Source organism: Phyllostomus hastatus, unplaced genomic scaffold (assembly GCF_019186645.2).
Source record: "Phyllostomus hastatus isolate PE091 unplaced genomic scaffold, TTU_PhHast_1.1 phas_scaffold_760, whole genome shotgun sequence".
Taxonomy (NCBI): domain Eukaryota; kingdom Metazoa; phylum Chordata; class Mammalia; order Chiroptera; family Phyllostomidae; genus Phyllostomus; species Phyllostomus hastatus.
Genome location: NW_025334040.1, coordinates 132717 through 154951, shown reverse-complemented (window position 1 = coordinate 154951; position 22235 = coordinate 132717). Strand labels below are relative to the sequence as shown.

At 49.9% G+C, this 22235-nt stretch overlaps 1 pseudogene and 1 gene segment (V, D, J or C); both read left to right on the top strand.

The window, feature by feature from the left end:
• Positions 1 to 728: 728 nt before the first annotated feature.
• Positions 729 to 1553, top strand: LOC123810810. The segment is given in 3 exon segments: positions 729 to 863; positions 1008 to 1334; positions 1462 to 1553. Coding segments are annotated over 3 exon segments (465 nt in total).
• A 4902-nt stretch (positions 1554 to 6455) lies between these two features.
• LOC123810809 lies at positions 6456 to 18499 on the top strand (annotated as a pseudogene).
• The last annotated feature ends 3736 nt before the right edge of the window (positions 18500 to 22235 follow it).

The window sequence follows — 22235 nt, the reverse complement described above, 5'->3', positions numbered from 1 at the left end:
CTCCGCCCATCCTCTGTCGACTCCCGTCTGCCCCTCAACCAGGGGTCAGACCCGAACCCCTGCTGCATTTGGACGCTGCTCCAGCCAGCTGAGCCCCCGGCCAGGGCTGTTTGCTGTGTGTATTACTTAGTTTCAACACTTTACACAAATACTTCCTTGATGGATTGGGATTGCCAAATACTTTCTCCGACTGTATTGTTTTTTCACAGTAACTCCATAAAAGAGACTTTTGTAGAACAAAGTTTTTAATTTTAAAGAGTTTCCATATATTTTCTATCCTTTTACATGTTAAGTATTTCTATGAAATCTAAGAATTCTTGCCAAGATCAACATGAAAAAGATTTTTCTTTTCTAAAGTGTAATAGAAATTCCCCAAGAGGCACGTGACCAGTGTCACTGTGTCTTGGAGCAAATTCCAGCCTCTTGCACCAGCTTGACCACTGTCCCTACCGGCTCCTGTTTCCAGCACCCCCACCCCACACCACACTGTGATCTCATCCCTGGAGGGGACTGAGCCTTCTCCCCAAAACCAGACAGGAGACTCAGCCCACCTGTGGTTGCAGGGGCTGGTCAGGGGTCAGCACCTTCCCCTCAACACCACAGAGAGCTCTGAGCATCCCGGGCGCACACCTGGAGGTGAGGACCCAGCTTTAAACCCTCCACTGACCCCAGCTGCTCTCTGCCCAGCGGGTGCCACTCAGCAAGGCCACAAGGGGAAGGAAGTGGATTTGCATGGAGCCCCTTATGCAGGATAAGACAGGCCCCGAAGCCACATCGTCAGCTGTGGGTCAGAGGAAGATCCTGGGGCTTCTCCACCATGGCCTGGACCCCTCTCCTGCTCCCCCTCCTCACTCTCTGCACAGGTGCTGACTCCCAAGGCTAAGCCCCCAAAGACACCAGGAGCAACCTGGCCCTGGCCTTTGCTCAGCACAGGGGACTCCGCAGGGTGTGCCCGTCTGGGAAGGAGACCCTCATCCTCACACTCACTCTCCTGTCCTCTCCTACAGGTTTGGTGGCCTCTTCTGCAGTGACTCAGCCTCCCGCAGTGTCTGTGAGCCCAGGACAGACAGCCAGGATCACCTGCCAGGGAGAGTCCCTGAGAAGCTATTATCCTACCTGGGTGCAGCAGAAGCCAGGCCAGGCCCCTGTAACAGTCGTCTATGGGAACAACAATCGGCCCTCAGGGATCCCCGACCGATTCTCTATCTCATACTCAGGGGACACGAACACCCTGACCATCAGCGGGGCCCGGGCTGAGGATGAGGCTGACTACTTCTGTGCAGTGACGCAGAGTAGTGGTAGTAATACTCACAGTGACACAGGCAGACAGGGAAGTGAGACAAAAATCCCTTCCCCATCTGTGCACACTCTCCTCCCGCCTAAGTATGAGGACAGAAAAAGCCATGAGCAGGTCTGACTCAGGCCCCAGGTCTAACATCCCCAGGCTCCCCCTCCTCCCAGCCCTCACCCAGTTCTCCGAGGGCAGGCAGCAGTGCATTGAGGGCTCGCAGGACCAGAAAGTCCTGGGGATTTCAAGGCCAGGGTGTGAATAGGCACACAGGGCCTGAATGAAAGGACACAGAGGGAGACATCCAGGCAGCGGTGAAAGACACTGCATGTCCACGTGATGGAGGCTGTGTCACTCATGGGCCCACGGCTCTGAATCAGTCCCCAGAACTGTCCTCCTGGTCTGAGCTCCTGAGGCCGCGGGATCTGACGGCTGCCTGGGACCCTGAACAGATATGAAGGGTGGGGAGGGGAGGGTAGAAAGGAAAAATGTTTGAAGAAAAATGGGCCAGAACGTTCTCATTTTGGTGAGCATTAAGAACCCACAGATCTAAGAAACTTGACACACCCCAGCACCTAAAACACAAAGGAAACGGCGCCCACACTCGTCACAACCAAACCCCTCACACCCGTGTGGAGGAGACCATCAAAAAGCAGCAGAGCAAAAGTCACGTCCCCCCACACAGGAAGATCCGTAATGGGAGCGCAGGGTTCTCAGTGGAAACAACGAAACCAGGAGGAGCCGGGAGCAGCATCTTCAGAACAGACAACAACCCAACCAAAAGGCTGTCGGCTTCCAACTCCGCCCAGAGAAACGCCTCTGAGGAAGGGGCAGAACCACCCCTGCTCACACGCACAGCCACGTGCACAGCTGACCACTAGCAGACCCTGAGTGCAGGGAGGGAGGGAGGACAGCCCTCCGACGGAAGGGACGTGACCCAGACAGAAGGAGGAATGCACGCAAAGAAATGAAAGGCACCAGATAAGGTAACTACGTGCATAAAGAGAAACATTTTATAATATTCAAAGCAGAAGAACAGTAACAGGGTATGCTGTGATTTATAATGTTAGTTAAAGCAAAATCTAGGACAATGTGAGCAAAATTTCAGAGGGTGGAAAACATGATAGAATGTCCTTATGTCTTATGTGAAGCGATACGACAGCACTAGAAGGGGGACTTTGGTAAGTCAGCTGTGTCCTGTAGACCCTAGCACAACCATTAAAATAAAAACCCTTTTAAACATCAGTTAGATTTAATGCCACCAAGGGCAATCGTATGAAATCATGAAGATATATTCAAAGAGAGTTACAGTGAGACTGAATTTTCCAGCAAGACTCGGCTAAAGGCTTCCTACCAGAAACCTGTGTGACCTTGCCAGGAGAACAGGACTGTGGTGCAGACACAGGTGGAGAGACAGAGCAAGGCCAGGGGTCCAAAGGGGCCCCTGGGGTGCACAGAGTGCCTGTGTGAGGTCCCTCCCCCTGACAGGTCCCTGAGGCTTGTGGACTCCCTGCTGGGGTGCTCCTCTGCAGTTTGCTTTATGTGAAGGTGTCTCGGGGATCACAGCCCTGCTGACCTCAGAGAATGGATAAGAAAGGGCGCCCCCCTGCGGCGGTGTGGTGACAGAGCCCCGTGGAGTGGGACTTACTCTTCCTCACATGTTTGATGGAATTTGCCATGAAGCCACTGTGTCTGTGGTTCTTGTTTTAGCAAGAAGGGGTGTAATTACTGATCAGTGTCTCTCCTTCCCCTCCCCCTTCCCCTCCCCCTCTCTCCCTCCCCTCTCTGAAGGAAGACATTGAAGTGCCTGTATCTGACTGTAGGAATTTGCATTTCTCCTGTGAGAGAAGAAACTCTTCAGGTCATGAGCCGAGGTGCTCTAGGAACCTGACAGAGGCCGCCTGGCACGTCCCACTACTCACCAGGGAGAGAAAGGCAGAGTCCCAGGGCCCTGGAAAAGCCAAAGGGGGCGGTGAAGACCACCAAGACCTGCCTCCGCTGCTTTAGTTGAATGAGACTGAGTTGTTTTTTCTGCAAGTCACTAATTAGACTAAGCCATCTGTCAGAGAATCTGAAATGGAGTTGGAATAACGCGTGGTAATCTGATGTCTTGCAGACACATGAAGATATTCACGGGAGCAACAGTATGAAGTGAGGGCCAAGTCTCTGAGGGTCTCAGACCCTGTGCACTGTGCTGCTGCTACAGGGAAGGAGACAGACTAAACGCCCTCCCCGTGGAGCTTTGACCTTGTGGGATCGGCAATAAAGGACAAATATAGTAAAGAAACAGAGCACGTCAGTACAAGGTACGGTACGTGAGAAGGGGTAAGTGCCTGGCACCACCTGCACCCACACATCCTGCCCACACACAGCTCTCTCCCACACAGGCCTCTGAAAAGCATTCTCACAGGGACTGCTGAGCACTGAGGGAGGCTGGGGCCGCTGGGGTCAGAACCGGCTGCAGGACTCGGAGCATCACCCCTGAGGCCCAGGCCCCTCTCCTGCTCATTCTGCTCAGCTGGTGTCCCCAGGCCCTGACTGTGGGCTTGACACTCACTGAACCCAGAGCCTGAGCTCAGCCCAGGGGATACTGCAAGGGGTGGGACGCTTGAGAGTGACCGTCTGTTTCTGGGACCTGCAGGTCTATTGTCTCCTGAAGACACAGTTGCTTTCACTAGAGTGGCCATGACACACCTGTCACTCCTACTGGTCAGGGAGCTGAGGACCAATCAGTAAAGCAGAGCAGAGCCAGAAGTACCCAGGACAGACCCTGCAGAGCAAAGCAGCCTGAGGGTCCCCAGAGATTCTCCAGGTCCAACTTGTGATCAGCTGCTGACACCACAACGTTCCAGTTGAGGGGGATTCTCATGACACCCAGGAGGATAAGGGGACAAGAATGAGCCTGGAGGACACCACCCTACTACCCAGCCTGGAGCTGATGCTCCCCCATTGCCTCTGTCATGCTCGGCCCCAAAGAGCCATGGTCAGGGTCTAGGAACTAGGGGCTCTTCTCCTGGACTCAATGCATTTTCTCAATTTTCCTGGGGACCTAGACTCTAGGCCCCAACTTCACCTGCTATGAAATGTAAAGTTTGATACTTAATTTTGGAAACTCTTTCATTCCCTCAAAATTAAATGATACAAAAGAAAGGAAAGTGTCTTAGACACTGGGCAGGAGGTCATCTGGGGCTCAGGTCTGGCACCTACAGTACATCCTCTGGGAGCCCGGAGAGGGACCAGCAGATGCTGACCTCTGTGGGGAGGGGTCGGCTCCCAGATTGAAGGAGCAGGAGGCTCCCAGTCTCATCAAAGGCCACAGAGGCCAGAGCAGACCCCGCCCACTGCTCACTCTGGGAGGCAAGTCAGAGATGGACTCACTGCCCTAGGGGTGACAGCAGTGACACTGACTTCAGTGCCCAGCTGATGTCAGTATGGGAATGTCTGTGTCCCACAGTCCTTAGTGGGGAAAGGGTAGAGACAGTTCTGGTTTGAGATACACTGAAATCCTGGGTCCCTGTAGGGTGGCATGTGGGTTTCTACGGGATTTGACACGTTGCAAAAGAACAGAGTTTATTCTGCACCCTCTACTCTTCTAACTAAACCAATCAGCAGGAAGGGCCTTGTAACCCTGGGACAGCGTGACCAGAACAGCACCTCCCGCCTTCCTGCAGTCCTTATGTGACCTCTCAGAGCAGGACTGCACAGGGCCGGGGTCACACCCTCTCAGGTGACAAGCAATCTGGGTGACCTGCAAGAGGGAAACTCCAAGTCTGAGTTCTCCCACCAGCAGAGGGCAGCAGAGCTGCATCCAGGAGCAGCCTGGGCAGAAGCTGGGGCTGCCCAGCTGGAGGCTCAGAGGGAGACCAGCCCTTGGGTCAACAGTTCCAAGGCCCAGTGCAGGTGTTGGACTTCAGGAAGTTCCATCTCTACCCTGAGATCCAAAGACCACATTGTGACAGTCAGACTCACACAGCATCACTGCTGGACCCTGATAGGAACATGTGAATGCTTACCTGAAATGCAGGTCACCTCACTGTTGGCAGGGATCCTGGGGCTGACCCTCTGTCTGGACAGGAAAAGGACACCCTGACCTTTACTTTCTGCCTCTTGTTCTCACCTGTGGGTGCTCTCTGACCCTGGGGCTGCAGCTGCTCTGCTCAGGGCCATCTCAGGGGAAGAGGGCAGAGTCGGAACCTCTGGTCCCTGCCTGGAGCAGCACAGACACTTCAGGAGACTCTCGGAGAGAAGGGGATTCTCCCTGCTCAGGTCCAGCTCTGGTCACCAGGCTGTCCTTGTCAGGAACAAGTTCAGCCTCAAAGGAGAGACCAAAATGTCTGGTTCCCAGAGGTTACAACCTGTGTAACACCAGGGCTCTGGGGACCCTCACAGAGCAGATACATCCTGAAGCTGGGGTCTCAGTCAGGTGGATTTCTGGAGCTTTTCCAGGTCAGTTAAAGCCCTGATGCAGCATTTTAGAAGGACCAAAGGGTCAACACCACCCATAGCGAGTCTGTGTGGAGAGGGGCGCGGAGGAAGGGACACAGACACCAGTGTGGGTGAGACTGGGAGCTGGTGTGAATCATCTAAAGCAGGAGCCCATTGAACAAGGAACACATTACACAAGAGGCACTGTACACACATGCTGACCCCATGGAACCACATCTAATGAAAGCCGGTGATGGACACTCGTACATGCGTGGGGACAGAGAGAGGATGTGAAGGAGGAGGAGGTCGGGACCAGGGCCCTGCACCTGCTGAGTCAGGAGTTGTCACTTACATCTCAGAGGGCCCAGCTCAGCCCTGTGGCCAGGCTCCTGGAAGGCTCGCAGCCCTGCTGAGCCAGCCCAGGACAGACGCCTAGCTGGGAGGGTTTGGGACACACCCTAGGAAGGTGACCATGATCAGGGGTCCATGGATAGTTTTCTGACCTGAGAAGCAGCTAGAAGAATCTGGACACTCAGCCCTTCCTCCTCAGTCACCTAGCCTGCCCCCTGGAGGGGGTAAAAATGATCTCTGCTAACTGCTTACTTTGGAACCCAGATGGGGAGTGCATTTGCATAAACACTGAAACATCAGGGCCCCAGAGGACTGAAAGGGCACAAGAGAGGCCTGGGGAGCCCACGGTGCCTTGAGGACTCACGAGGCAGAGCTCTGGGGTGTCTACACCATGGCCTTGACCCCTCTCCTGCTTCCCCTTCTCACTCTCTGCACAGGTGCTGCCCCCAGACCCTGCCGGCCTCTCAGCCCAACAGGACAAGGAGCTAGGTGCCCCCAAACCTTGATCTCAGCCCCAATGCAGACTTAAGGTGGGTCCTTACGGGAATGGGCCCTTAATTCTCAACTCCTGCTTTGTCTTCCCGCCTTGCAGGCTCTGTGGTTTCCTCTGAGCTGACACAGCCCCCCTCGGTGTCTGTGGCCCTGGGACAGACGGCCACCATCACCTGCCAGGGAGATATCTTCGTGATACCTGGCATCTATGGAGAAGAATACGCTGTGAACTGGTACCAGCAGAAGCCTGGCCAGGCCCCTGTGCTGGTCATTTACGAGGGTAACGAGCAGCCCTCAGGCATCTCTGACCGATTCTCAGGCTCCAGCTCGAAAAACACGGCCACCCTGACCATCAGCAGGTCCCAGGCTGAGGACGAGGCTATTACTGTCAGTCACAGGACAGCAGTGGTGCTGCTCACAGTGACACAGGCCAAAGGGGAAGTGAGACACAAACCCTTCCTCTGTCTGTGTCACACTCTCCTCCAGCCCCAGGGCGACTGTGCAGAAAATCATTGAGCCACTTGCTCAGGTCCCCTGATCTGATATCCCAACGCTGCCCCTGGTCTGAGCCCTCGGGCAGCTCTGCAGAGGGTGGGTCAGGAGTGAATTCAGGGCTGGCTGGTCCAGGCTGTTCTGGGGTTTCTAGGAGAAAGTATGAGTTGTAGAAAGAAGTCCTCACTTGAAGGACATCCAGGTGGAAATCTATGTCCAGTGGGCCTTGGATTTCCATGCATGGTGACTGGGCCACTCCTTGGAAAAATATACTAGAGTAATCCCCAGACCCTCCCAGCTCACCTGAGGTTCTGAAGCCCCAGGTTCCCTGGCAGCCTGGGATTCTGAATGGAACAGACTGGGGTAGTGGACACTGTGGTGTCCACCTTGATCCCTAATTGGGGCTTTCGTACCCAGGCACCTGTGCTGGGAGCCCCAGGCAGCTCACACTGTGCCCTCGCTGGGAAGTCAGTGTTGGCAGAGAATTGTACCCCCCACTGGTGGTATGTCCTTCCTGTGAGTGTGACTCAGGTCGAGTGACGGCCTGATGCCAGGATCCCCAGGCCCTGCTTCCACTGAGGATAACTGTGCAGAGTTTCCTGCTCAGTCCTCAGTTGTTAGCACACGGCGGGTCTGCCCTCCTCGGCTTCCCTCCAGACAAATCCCCTGACAGGTTCTCCATGTCAGAGGGAGTCTCCAGGGCCCCCAGAGAGGAAATCACAGCCCAAGGGGAGTGTGTGGAAGAGGAGAGGGCCCCACAGAGGTGGTACCCTGGGTTTTTGCCAGCGTTCCCTGAGACTGGTGAGCACACGTGGGATGAAACCAGCTGAGACTCAGGAGGGAGCCACCCAAGGACACGAGAAAGGACGGTCACAGGTCAGCACACCAGCCTGCAGGGCTTGTGCCCAGACAGAAGGAGTCTGCCAGTTCAGGCTTCAGGCTGGCTTGTCAGAAGAGCTCTGTCTCAGCAGTGAGAAAATGAGCCCCAAACTAAAGGCTGCTCTGGTGCCATTGGAGAGGTGATTAAAGCAAGTTGACAAACAATCACATATGTCCAAGTACCTTTACTGGATCCAAATATAAAAATCAAAAACATCAAGAGAAATACAGATATGAATACCCAACAAGGGAAAAGTCACAATAGCTGACATCTTATGAAAAATTTTCTGAAAACAAATTAGGAAAATATAGGCTATTATAAAAACAAAAATCAGTGAACCCGAACTTGCCCAGAAATTTCTTTGATGATGTAATTCATATTCAATGATATAAAAGCAATTATTATCAACATATATCACTGGTACATGAGGGTAGAAGAAAGGCTGAAGGCGTTATGTGGAGATATAGAAGATTATATAGAGATACTGATTGAACTTGTGAAAATGAAAACTACAGTATCTGAGACTCAAAGGTACAATGCACGGGAATGACAATAGATTAGATGCTGCAGAAGAAAAGTTTAATGAAATTGACAGGTTGCCACAGAAAATATACAAAAAGAAACACAAAAAGAAAAACGACTGAAAATAACCAGAACATCTTTGAGTTGTAACAATCTCAAAGGGCCCAAATGTGTATCATTGGAAGCACTGAAGGGGAAAAGTTGGGAAGTATGTGGTGGGGGTCACTAGAAAAACTGCAGAAATATGACCAAAATATTCCAAACTGGTTAAACTGTAAAGGCACAGGTCCATGAACCTTAACAAAATGAAATACAAATGAAAGACAGAGGGAAAGAAAAATAGAGAGAAAGAAACAGAGTGAGAGAGAAAGATAGGGAGGGAGGGAGGGAGGGAGGGAGGGAGGGAGGGAGGGAGGGAGGGAGGGAGAGAAAACACCCACACGTTTCATAGTAAAACGGCTTAGAGGAAAGATGCTCTCAGCAGCAGTCAGAGAGAGAAGACATGTCCTGGAGTGAGGAACTGACAATGATAAAGGGAGATTTCTCATGAGAAACAATGCAACCAAGAGATAGAAGGATCTTAAAATGATGAGAGAAAAAAAGACCCTTGAATTCTTTACTCAGGTAAAGTGTCTTTCAAAATTAAAGGTAAAATAAAAGTGTTTCAGGCATACAAAACAAACAGAATTGACCACACACAGACCCCACTACAGGACATAGTAAGACACCCTCAGACAAAAGGACAATGACACCCAATAGAAAACGTACCCACACAAAGAAATGAAAAGCATCAGATATGGTAGGTACATGGATACATTTCAAAATAGCTTTTGAACTGTATCCTTTGTAAGTTTCTCCTTTGAAAGTTTTGAACTGTATCCTTTGTAAGTTTCTCCTTTGAAAGTTTTGAAAAAGGAGAAAAAGGATAGACTACAGATACAAACATCTATTTCCATGTGTATAAATTGATAGAATATATTGAACCAGAGTATAAAGCAATTAGAGATGTAGACAGAACACTCAGTCCCAAAACAGCACAATATATACTGGACTCCAGGGCACGTGACCACTCTCCAGATTAGATCATTTCTGGGACACCAAACAGGGTCAATGTATTTAACAGACATGGGAGAAGGTATAAGGAGGATAAATGGTAATGAAAAAATATAATTAAAAAGTTACATGACAAAAAAATAAATAAAAGATAGAAATTACACATAGTATTTTCTCCAAAGTGGAATAAAATTAGAAATCAATAGAACAATTTTTTAATTTATAAAAAAAGGAAATGTGAAAGCACACACCCAAATAGTCAATGGCTCAATGGAGAAATCAAAGGAAAATTGGAAAATGTGTGGACAGTGAATGATGGTGAAGACATGGCGTATCAGCCCAACAGAAGGCTTCTACAGCAGTGTTTAGAGGAGAGTGTTTATCCGTGTGTGTGTACATGTGTGTGTGCATGATCTATCTATGTATGTACTGTGTATTAGATATGAATGTACAAGTGAAAAAATGAATACGTGCGTTGTGTGTTTATGTGTGTGTGTATCTACAGGAATATAATTCCCTCGAAGGAGTGCTTTGCATATTTACATTTATACAATCAAATTCGTATATTTATCCTGATTTATATACAGGGTAGGTCAAATATGGGTTTACAGTTGTGAATGCACAAAAACAGAGTTTATTCTGTTATTATATATTTATTATTGTATTATTTTCTATACAAACAACTATAAACCTTTTTTTGCTCATCCTGTATTATATTAATTAATATGTGTAAATATATTTATAGGTACTTAATGTATATTAATAAATAGAATTAAAATATTTTTCTGTTTCTAAATACTAATATACATATATGATCTCAGATCAGTAATGTAGCATTTCAATTTCAGACATTGTAAAAAGAAGAGTACACAGAACAAAAGCAGGCAAAATAACTAATAGAGTTAGACTAAATATTGAGGAAAGAAGTAAAGAATATCAACTAAACTAAAAGTTTGTTCTTTTAAAACTTTAACATTGTTGACAAACTTTTAGCTAGACTGATTATACTTTATTTACTTATTCATGTACTTCTTTATTTATTAATGATTTTTATATATTTATTTTTAGAGAGAGCAGAAGGGAGGGGAAAAAAGGGAGAGAATTTTCGATGTGAGAAACATTGATCAGTTGCCTGTCAAATTTGCCCTGACCGGGAACCGAACCTGCGACCCAGGCATGTGCCCTGACTGGGAATCCAACCAGTGACCTTTTGCTTTGCAGGATGATTTTCAGTCAGCTGAAGCACACTGGTCAGGGCTAGACTGATTATATTTTGAAAAGATAAATTACTAAAAACATGAAATAAAGAGGAGCCATTACTACTGACATTGCAAACATGAAAGAAGTCTTTAAGGATATAAGGGAATACTATGAACCAATGCACGCCACAAAATGTAGATGCAATGAACAAGTTGCTAGAAAAACAGCAATTGCTGAAACCAACTCAATGAAAACTAAGGAAGCCTGATGAAATCCCCAACAATACAGAGAAGAAATAATCACAAATTAGCCACACAGAAAGGCCCAGATACAGACACTTCACTGGTGAATGTCACCACACATTTAAAGAACAATTATTACCAATTATTCATACTTTTTCAAAAAAAAATAGAAGAGAAAGACACCTACCAGCTCATTCGATGAGGTCAGTGTTACTCTGACCCAAAAACCAGATAATATGTCACAAGGAAAAAAAACTAATCGTCAATAACCCTGACAATACAGACCTAGAACCCCCCGAACTGTCCTAGAAAACCAGTCCAGCCACCTGCACAAGGAGCACACACCAGGACTGGCTGGCATTCATCCTGGGAACACAGGGTTGATTTAGCACCTGCAGATCAGTCAACCCAATACACCACAGGGACACAATAGAGAACAAAGCACCGTCCTCTTCTCAGGAGTCTCAACGTCTTCACGCCAGCAGCCACTGCTTCTAGCTGTGTTTCTAGTCCCCTCACATCCTCAGAAGGTGTGATTGCTGGTGTGGAGAGGCGTGGGGTGGGTTCTTCGAGGCAAAAGTTCTGAATGGCCCACACCAAACTGTGAACACACTCCCGAGAATATGATAAAAGGCCGTAACGCTGTGCTTCCAAACATGTGGTGGTCAGAGGCCACCTCCCAGACAAACGATGAGCACACAGAACTGAAAGGAGGCTGAGGCTCGGGCAGGTACTGGGTGAGGAGCGGGGCCTCGGGAGGGGTCGGCCAGAGAGAAACACGGGCAGAGGCTGCAAGGCAGATGGAGGAGAGCATCTGTGGAAAGCAGGAAAGTCCAGACCACCTGGACCAAAGAACAAATGATGTCATGAATATTTATTTCTATCCAGATGTCCATGGGGACACCCCCATCCCCAACCCCTCACATGTGGCTGGTGGAAATGTCTGTTTATAAAACTCTTTTTCCACATCATTACAGGGTCCTGCACCTGAATCAGGCTCAGCCTGACGAGGGCAGGACAGTTAAGCACCAAGACCCAGGTGGCCTAGGAAGGAGTTGGAGGCACAGCAGAGGAAGTGAGAGTTTCCATGGTGACCTAAACCAAGGCTTCTGGGACCTCCCTGAGCACACAAGTCCCCCGGGATCTCCTAAAACCCTGATGCAGCTGCAGCAGGTCAGGGTGGGCATAGGAGTCTCAGCTGCCCCTTCCTAGGACCACAGTGGCAGTGACTTCTCTCCTGTACACCTGCTACTCTCAGCTCAGTGACTGTCACTACAGGAAGACACCATCTGTGAATCACAGGGGACCTGCTCTCCCTCCCTCCCTTGCTCTTGGTGGTCTTCACCCTGCTGTCACTTCTGCCTGCATCTCCACCTACTATCAAGTTTGGGGCCTTCTCTGTTCTGACTTTCCCTCTTCCCAGTACAGGAGGCCCCTGGACAGATGGTGCCCATATTCTGTGCTGAAGCAGTTGTGACACTGGAGGTTATAATCGTGTGTCCTGATACCAGCAGCTTCTGTGCACAGCCTAACATGGCTTAGGTGCAAGGTCAAGAATCAAACCTCACAGACCCCAGACACCAACTCTGCCAACTTGGCCTCACTGAGCATCTTTGGCCCCCAGCCCAGCCGCAAGCTTTATTTTTGTGCTTTGCAGGTAGGGTGTGGAACAGGTTCTTCCTTGCTGTTCGTAAGTGCTGAGAAAGCGAGATCAGACAATGCTGGGCTGTCCCTCCTGCCCTCTGTGCCCAGGTGTGTAGTCAGCTCCCATAATGTGGGACACCTATCATGATCAAGGGCACAGAAATGAGGTCCCCTGCTCACTCCCACCACAAGGCAGGTGTATCTTCGAGAGCATGAGCTCACTGAGGTCACCTGTGAAGGATGCTTCTCTCTGCCTGTGGTCTGTGTGCTCAGCCACCCACCGACGCCTCGTGAGAGATGGGTGTGGTGCTGTCTGGGTGCCACAGAGTCCCCCTGGGACAGAGAACAAGTGTCACCCTGAGATCCTGCCTCTGGCTACTGCTATCTGCCCTTCCTGGGATGGAGCCCAGGGGTAAGATTCTCAGATCTGTTCTTCCTTCTCGTTACCAGGGGAAGCAGTGGGGAGCCAGCGCTGACGTTGGCCTGACCGCCATGTTACCCGTGCAGGAAGCAGATCTGAGGGACGGGAGCATCTGCTGCCTTTGGGGACTCGGGCTGGGTCTGCACCCAGAGAACCCTGAGGGAGCCAGGGGTCCTGCCCCTGGAGGTGCCTCCCACCCCCTCACAAATCCCTTTCTGCAGCCCAAGGTCGTCTCAGCCCCCTGCCCTTCACCCCGCCACCCCATAGGGGATCAACCTTATCGAGTCAACACCAAATTCTCCCTCAAGGCTATGTTCAAAAGTCCCATCCTCGGGGAGACCCCCATGACACAAAGACCAAGAGATACGCCTTTGCTGAACCATCTCGTCATACTCCAGAGCGTCCCCTCTGCAGCTCCCAGCACAGCTCACATCTCGTTTGTCCCTGCGTCTCCATCAGACTTGGTCTTGGATGAAGAGATTGGACAACAAGCCCCAGGAAGGAGCCCACCTACTGCTTATGTTCTGAGAGCAGCGTCCTCAGGAGGGACTCTAGAGGTTGCTGGAGCTGTGGCCTCACACAGCACACACTGGGGTGGGGGGAGACAATAGAGATTTACTGTCTCCCAGTTGTGAGGTCAGCAGTGAGAGATCACTAGTCAGCTGGGTTGGTGGTTTGTGGGCTGTGAAGGAGAGTCTCCCCCTGCCATTCTTCTAGCTTCTGGGGGTTGCTGACGTCTCTGCTGACCTTGACTGATGGACTCTGCCTTCATCTTCACATAATATTCTCACTTGTGAGTGTCTGTCTCTATATTCCCCCTTTCTCTAAGGACACCAGTCCAATGAATCAAAGGTCACCCTACTCCACTGTGACCTCATGGTGAGGAATTACATCTACAACATGCCCAACTCCATAAGCTCCCACCTGAGGTAGTGAAGATTAGGGCATCGACATATGAATTTGGGGCACACGATTCAACCATCAACAGTGCCCTTACTGTTATGGGGTCTATCCGCCTCCTAGGAGGCCCGCAGGCTGGGGTGCACCACAAGCCCTCAGGGATTAGAGGAGGCATCACTGGGGGCCCAGAGAGATCCTGGCCCTCCCCCAAGTGGCCCATCTCTGGGCAGACTGGCCAGGCTCCATCCTTGTTCTCTGACATCACCACAGGGGGCAAGTCTCTGACACAAGACAAAGTGGCCTCCGCAGCTTCCCAGTCTGGTAGAAGTGAGGCAAGGACCTCCTATGTCCAGTGAGGAACTCAGAGGCTGCTGACTTTTTGATGGAGACCCCAGGACATCACCTGGTCTGCTTCTCCTCCAACCAAACATCTGGGTTCTCCTGAGTCAGCTCAGTTCATGTGACATGGTGACACTAGGACCCTGGTAAACCTCTCCTTGTGCCCACGGGTCCATATGAGGTGCCCCTATGCTCTCTGCCCAGTGCCATTTGTCTGAGCCCTGAGCCCATCAGCCCTCACCTGTCCCCAGATGTCCATGTGGCCCTGGGGGCATGGGTCAGCAGACACACACTGATGCCAACGTGTGCGGGTCAGGCTACAGCTTCTGCAGAACCAGGCCCCCCTCCCAAACCTCTAGTCACACTGGGGCCGAGTCTAGTTAGACAGCCAGGGTGATGTAACACATGTCCCAGATCTCCACGAACATAGAGTAGTCTGCTGTGGCTGTGCTGGGACACCCTGAGATGTCGCTGATGGAGGACAAGGACCATATCACTGGGACAAGGCCTAGTGGACAGGAAAGGGGGCTGAGTGCATGTGGCCCTATAATCTGTTGGAAGGGCAGTGCATGTGGGGGCCCCTGTGCCCCTGAGTGCATTTGGTGTTGCCGGGAAATGCAGTCAATGTCAAATGTCCCAAATCACAATTTTTTATGTTTTCTTCACTTTTATCATTTTTCTCTCTTCAATGTCTCTGCTCTATCATAAAAATAAAATAAGGGCGTTAATGAAGAAGGATGAGTACACACTCATGTATGTTTAATATGTGGAAAGCACCAAATGCCTCATTTTTATTAAGCCCTTTAATATCAGCCCCTCCACAGATAAGCATTCTCATCAGTAAATGAGTAGATCAAAAAACTATGGTACATTTACACAATGGACTTCTATGCAGCAACAGAAAGAAAGAAGGAGCTCCTACCCTTTGCAACAGCATGGATGGAACTGGAGAGCATTACGCTAAGCGAAATAAGCCAGGTGGTGAAAGACAAATACCATATGATCTCACCTTTAACAGGAAACTAATCAACAGAACAAACGGACAAGAAAAGTATAACCACAGCTACTGAAATAGAGAACAGGCTGACAGTGACCAGAGGGGAGAGGGGAAGGAATTTCAGGGGAAAAGAGGAAGGGTTTACAGGAACAATTATGGGGGACACATGGACAGAAACAAAGGGGGTGGGAATGGGAGTGAGGTGGTGAGGACTGGGGGGATGGGCTGGAATGGGAGTAAAAGGCAGAAAACTGTACTTGAACAACAATTAAAAGAAAAAATGCATTCTCGTTGTCACCCCATTTTACAGAGTCAGAAACTGAGGCACAAATGGATGAGCTTTTTGTCTGAGGTCCAAACTGGAAAGTAGACAACGGAGTAGCAAACCAAGGTTCTGGGCCCAGGGTCCCTGGTCTTCACCACAGTCCAGTGATCTCTCACTGTGCTCTCAAAGCTGACACTTGTCACCTCTTAAGGTGCCAGAAACTTCTCTCTCCTCTTTCACAGGCAGGGGACAGATGATGTGGTGCTACAGCGCAGCCCTGTCCCACAGAAATAAAGTGTGAACCTCACAGGAAACCTAGACTTTCCAGGGTCCACTTTTAAAGGGTTAAACAGGTGGAATAAGTTTCCTTAAAATATTTATTTAATTTCAATCAGTTCAAAATATTATTCAAAATGAAGGAAACAGAAAATATTGGTATATTTTACATTACGTTTCTACTCTTTGAAATCTGCTGTGTCTTTCAGGACTACAGCTCTTCTCTAGTGGGTCGACCCACATTTCATGCTAAACAGGGTCGTGTGGCTTGTGACACCAAACTGGACAGAGCAGGATCAGGTGGATGAGGTGTCTTGGGTAACTGTCCCTGCAGGTACTCACCACGTGAAGCTCACTGCAGACATACTCACGGCCACGAGGGGGCGATGCAGGGTCCCAGAACCCAGCCCCTCATTAGGGAACAATGGCTGCTCCACTCTCCAACCAAACCAGGAATCCTGAGGACACAGAAACAAGAAAATTATTATACCGTGGGTCCACACTACTTTCATTCTTACACACATGACAGTAAATATAATTATAATTTTAAAGATAAATCTGAAGCTACAAACACATTTTATTAAAAATCTGTGTGATGAATGGTGATACTCCTTTTGAATTTTTGAACAAATATTGCTGCAAATGTCCCTCTCAGTAGGAAGATCATGTCCACAAACCTCACACAAGTCATAAGTGATGTCTGTGCAGAGATTCAGAAGGAAGAGAGACCATAAGGAATATTTCATGGAAGTTGGATTACATTCTATTCTCCACACTGGGATGTATTTCTGTAACTCACAAGCACAGATCACTGTTTGAAGGTGAAATCTCCCAGGATGGCACTCACAGGGACGTCCTAGGTTGTCAGGAGACTGACAGCACCCACAGATAATGTGGGGTTATTCTGATGTCAGGTTATTACCATGTCAAGTGAAGGGTGCGTATAAAACACTCACCAAAGTTCACCATCCATTAAGTTCTTAGAAGTAGCCACTTGATACACTAGCTACACATGTACTATGATATTCATGCTGTGGACACCAGGGGGCACCGTGGGTCCTTGTTTGGGGAACTTTATAGGTTAAATGCATTTGGCTGTTTCATGTTCAAAGGGCATGACAGAAGCTCCTTTGAAAACACTTCTATCTGGAAAATCACTCTAAACAATGAATCCCACACCTGCACCTTCTTCTGGCCTCAGGAATTCAGCAGGAGGCTGTTAGGCTCAGGGTCCAGACAAGAGCTGAGACACACAAGTTGGGGAACAAAGACAGATTTGCATTCAATGCTTCTCCCTCTTGAACTACAAAAAGAGAGGGTAAGACAGGGGCTTGGAGAGGCCAGGGCCAGCTGGGGAGCTTGAGGGCAGAGCTCCTGGAAGCACCTCCCACTATAGACTGGGCTCCCCTCTACCTCCTGGCCCTGGTTTTCTCCTCAGGTTAGAGCATCCCTGGGCACTCAGGGGTCTGCATTTCCTCCAAGAACAGTTTCAACGGACATCTGTCCAGTCTGGGTATATTCAGCATCACTCTTGTGTTTTGTGTCTGCAGGTCTCTGTGCTGCGCCTGTGCTGACCCAGCCCCCATCAGCGTCTGCCTCCCCGGGAGCCTCGGCCAAGCTCACCTGCACCCTGAGCTGTGAGCACAGCAGCTACTCTATTCACTGGTATCAGCAGCAGTCAGGGAAGGCCCCTCGGTATTTGACGTAAGTTAACAGAGACGGAAGCCACAGTAAGTGGGACAGGATCCCTAATTGACTCCCTGGGATCCAGTTCTGGGGCCCACCGCTACTTGACCATCTCCAACCTCCAGTCTGAAGATGAGTCTGACTATTACTGTGCGGCATGGGACAGCAGTGGTAATGCTCACAGTGACACAAGCCAATGGGAAAGTGGGACAAAAACCCTCTTCCTCGTCTGTGTCACACTCTCTTTGGACCCAAACAGGACAGGAGACGAAGCCAAGAGCAGGGCTGGCCTAGCTCCCCAGACCTCAGATCCTCAAGCTGCCCTTCCTTAGCCTCAGGCAGTTGTGCAGAGGGTGGGACAGCAGTGGTCAGTCTCACAAGACTGGGCTGACCTTGTGTTTGCAGGGCCTGCATGTGAATTGGAGACAGAGAGTGTGAGTGGAAGGACACACTGCCCAGGACATGCATCCCATGGTAACGGACCCTGATAATGCTTCATGGGGACTGGGCCTCTCACTGGTCACCAGTCCTGGGTTTGTCCCCAGAACTACCCAGCTTAGCTGAGCTCAGGAAACCCCAGGCTGTCCTGGCAGCCTGTGCTCAGAACACACCAAACCCTTGCAGAGGACACAGAGGATCCACCTGCATCCCCCCTTCAGGGCTGGCCCTCCCTCCCTCCCCTGCTGGGTCCTGGCAGCTCACAGCAGCGCCCTCACAGGGAAGTGCTCCTGGTGGAGAGGACACACCTGGCAAGTCACGCCCCCCTCAGAGTGTGGCTCAATGTCAGGATGATCTTGCAGGGCCTCACATCTGAGACCTCAGTTGTCAATACATTGCAGGTCCCCACTCTTGCCTCTCACCTTCACTCCAGAAAGATCACCCCTAACCTTCCTGCATGTGGTTCTCCAACCTCTATGTGCCCCCAGGGAACTGACTGCCCGTGTTCGAGAATCAGATCACCACAGGTGTGAGGAGACCCCCGAGGGCAAAGACAACCACACAGAGACCACAGAGACTGCTTGCTGAGCTCACACACTCAGTCAGAAGTCACACTTGTCCCGCAGTAAGAGAGGACAAGTCTCAGTCAGGACTCCAGATTGACCTGTCAGAGAGCTGGGCCTTGAGGTGGGAAGACTCCTCACTGCTCACTGACTCCTCACTGCTGTGGTCCCACTGACGAATGTATAATCACAAATGACCAATGATCGAACTGTTCGAATTAACTCTAATGAATCTGCAATAACCTAGAATAGCAGACAAAATGTATATATAAATACAGTATTGTTCACCAACAAGGAAATATTCACCAAGTCCAGTATCCTATCAAATATTCCTGATTGGAAGCAAGAAAATACCAGCTATAATAAGCAACAAAACCAACCGATCGTCCTGTCCATAAAATTTTAGAAATGATTGAATAGTTAGTCAAGGATTTTAAGAACATTAATATTCCATTTCGTCCAGTGTGTAGGAGATGCTTGAACATGGTCACTGCAGACAAGGAGGACAAAATCCATGGCCAACTCAATACACAGATGCGGACGCTACAGTGTCTGAGACACAATAACCCTGATGTGACTGACAGCAGGTTCATCTCTGCAGAGGAGAAATAGTGACAGATGACGTGGGGGAGAAACTACAGAGAGGACACGAGACACAGACACGAAACCACATTGACTAAACACATGGAAGTGTCAGTGTGCGGGGGGGCACAAGGGGAGTCTCACAGCCTCACAATACAGTCATTGAAGGAGAGAAATTTGGGGGGAGGTAGAAAAATTAATTGAGGAAATATTGGCCAAAAAATACCAATATCAGTGAAGACTGACATCCTATAGATTCAAGAAACTCAACAAAACCCAAACATAAAACATACAGGAGACATCAATAAACATCACGATGAAATTCCTAAACCCAGTGTCGACGAGAAAATCACAAAAGCCTCAGAGACACGGGGCCCGTCCACGGAGAGGACGGAGCAGAGGGACCAGGGCAGAGGTCTCCCTGGAAACACCACAGGCGGGGGGAGAGGGGGGCAGAGTGTCTAGAAAACTAAAAGCAACAAGAAAACAACAAAAACCTGTCCAGTTTCAAGTCTTTACCCAATCAAAGTATCTTTCAAAAAAGCAAATTAAAACTCTCTCAGATGTGCAGACGCTTAGAGAACTGACACCGGCAGATGCTCTGTACCAGGAAGAGCAGAGGAACCGCCCGAGTCAGAGACAAATGGGGATCTACACAGAGAAATTAACAGCATCAGGTACCATTTCTCCATGGAAATAGAGAAACAATTTTGTCATACTAAATTCCATAAAAGGTATCTTGTTTAAGGCAAAAAAAATCACTAACAATGTATGTTGTGGTATATAATACATGATAAAGTATAAATATGACAGAGTTACCTCACAGGTTTGAGACGAAGAGGAGCCTGTTATGATAAACTCAGGTGTCTCACTCACATCTAGTTCAGGTCCCATGTTACATTTTCTCACAAGTGTGTGAGAAAATCACACCAGCAGGAGTGATGAGTTGTCAGAATTCTCTGAATCAGGAGAGAAGGTCCCGTGTGGCTTCCTGTGCAAACCAGAAGGGAAGCAGCAGCCCCTGTGTAGTGACAGTCCCTGTGGGTCACCTGCTCACTCACCTGGCTGACACAGGACAGGGGTCACAGTGCAGTGGCTCCTCCCTCCCCTGGGTCTCCCTTCAGCTGCTGTGACTCCTGGGCCAGGTGTGTGTGCTCAGTGTGACGTCAGTCCTGCCCCTCAGCCCTTAATGTGACAGATTCATGTCACATTTGGCCAACCTGGTTTGGACCACAGCCACCTTAGTTTCTCACTGTCCTTCCTGCTCAGACAGACCAGACCCTCCCCCAGGTCACGGACCCTGCTGTCCCCACACTCACTTCCTCCTGCTGCTTCCTCTTCCCACCCTGTTGGCAGCTCCAGGGTCCCCTCCAGAGAGACCCCTCCAGCCTCTCCCCACACAGGACCTGCCTGTCAGTTTGTGTCTGATCTCAACTAATTATGTGAATACTACAACAGCTGCACAGGTATTCCCCTGTAATTATTCTCATTTTTATTAATTTATTAGTGCCTATTATTTTCCTCACTAGTCAGGACATTTTTTTAATGCAAACACACACACGACAATAAGAGACGTGGGCAGACAGGAGCCTCTTTTCCTCCTGCAGCCACAGTCTGGGCCCGACAGGTGCTCCGCAGACACTCACCAGCCCTGCAAGGTCCCAAGTCCTTCCCCCTTTCTTCCAGGCCAAGCCTGAGAGTCAGGGTCGGCTTGTGAAGAGCTGTTAAACAACATGCCCATGTGAGACATCGGCCCTCACTCTAAACGCTCCCCGTTCAGGGCAGCAGATGAGGACGTGACCGTCACCGGGGTTACAGCGGCTCTCTGGGTGGGCAGTGCGCTGAGGACGGGAGGGTGAGAGCTGTTGTGCACAGTTGACTATTGTCCCCCACGTCCTGCCTGAAACCTCAGGATTGTTCATGAAAAGTGTCTTTAATAAAGCCGGATGCAGTTCGGCTTGGGGAAAAAAGAAGACAACATGCAAGTTGAAGGTGGCGGTGACTGTGCTGTGTCACCCACACCAGCGTGTCCACTGTGGGCTCCCATGTGCACACTGGCATCTGTGAGGCAGGACTGGTCCTGTTCACACGTCTCACCCAGGACGCAGTGACTGGCAGACAGAGTGGGGCTGAATCAGTGTTTGCTGGGTGAGTGTCTCCTGTCTCAGTCTTTGGGGAAGATGCCGACACGGCCCTATTTTGAGCCAGCGCTAGCGGTGGGCATCAGTGAGAGGCAGTCCCTCAGTCATGTGTCCCCCACGCAAGCCTCAGTATCACACCATCACCCCAGGGATGTGTCAGAGATACTTCAGGTGGGCCCACCCTCTCCTCCTCCCAATGAGCCTGTTCGTACTTTTATAGGTGACCTGAGACTCCTGTGCCTGGTCCTGAGGCCGGCAGTGGTTATGGAGAGAACAGCAATCCCCCCTGGGACCAGCAGTCCCTGGATCAGGGAGTTGCCACCTGAGCAGTGGGTTCAGACTCTGCACCTGGACAGAGCACACCCCTACTGCCCCTCCAGCCAGCTTGGGGAGGCCACCAGGGGGCAGCAGAGACTGCCCTGGCAAAGCCTCCTGGAGACTGGGAGGGCTTGGGCCTGAGGAATTCTACACTGCAGGGAGATTATTATCATTTATGTTTTGGAACTATCTGTCCATTTATTAATAATTAAGATATTTAATTGTGGTAAGACATGGTGAATATTAAGCACCACGTCACATCTTTAAAAAAAGCAGTAGGTTTTCTACAGTATTAACTTTGACACGGATAATATAACATACTGACTGTGAGTCTCTCAGATTGGGTTCTTGTAGAATTGGCCTGTGCATCTGTCTCAGGTCCAGGCACTTCATTCCTGTCCAGCCCACCCCATTCATGCTCACACTCTGTAACTGTCACACTTTTCCAAGCACTATGGCTGACCCTGGCACTAGCACACAGTGGTGACACTGTCCACAGGATCTATGACCTGTCCCAGGAGTTGAAACTGACTTGGAAACTTCCAGCATCTCGGGGGCTGCAAGTTCTCCTTATGCCCTGGGCAAGGTGGGACTGTCCTTCAGGCTGTGATGCTCACACACTGTCACTGTGGTGGGACCCTGCTCTGACCTCAGGCTCATATTGTCACAGCTACAGTTAACGCTCCATACTGGGTTCAGAACAGGCAGAAAGACATCACC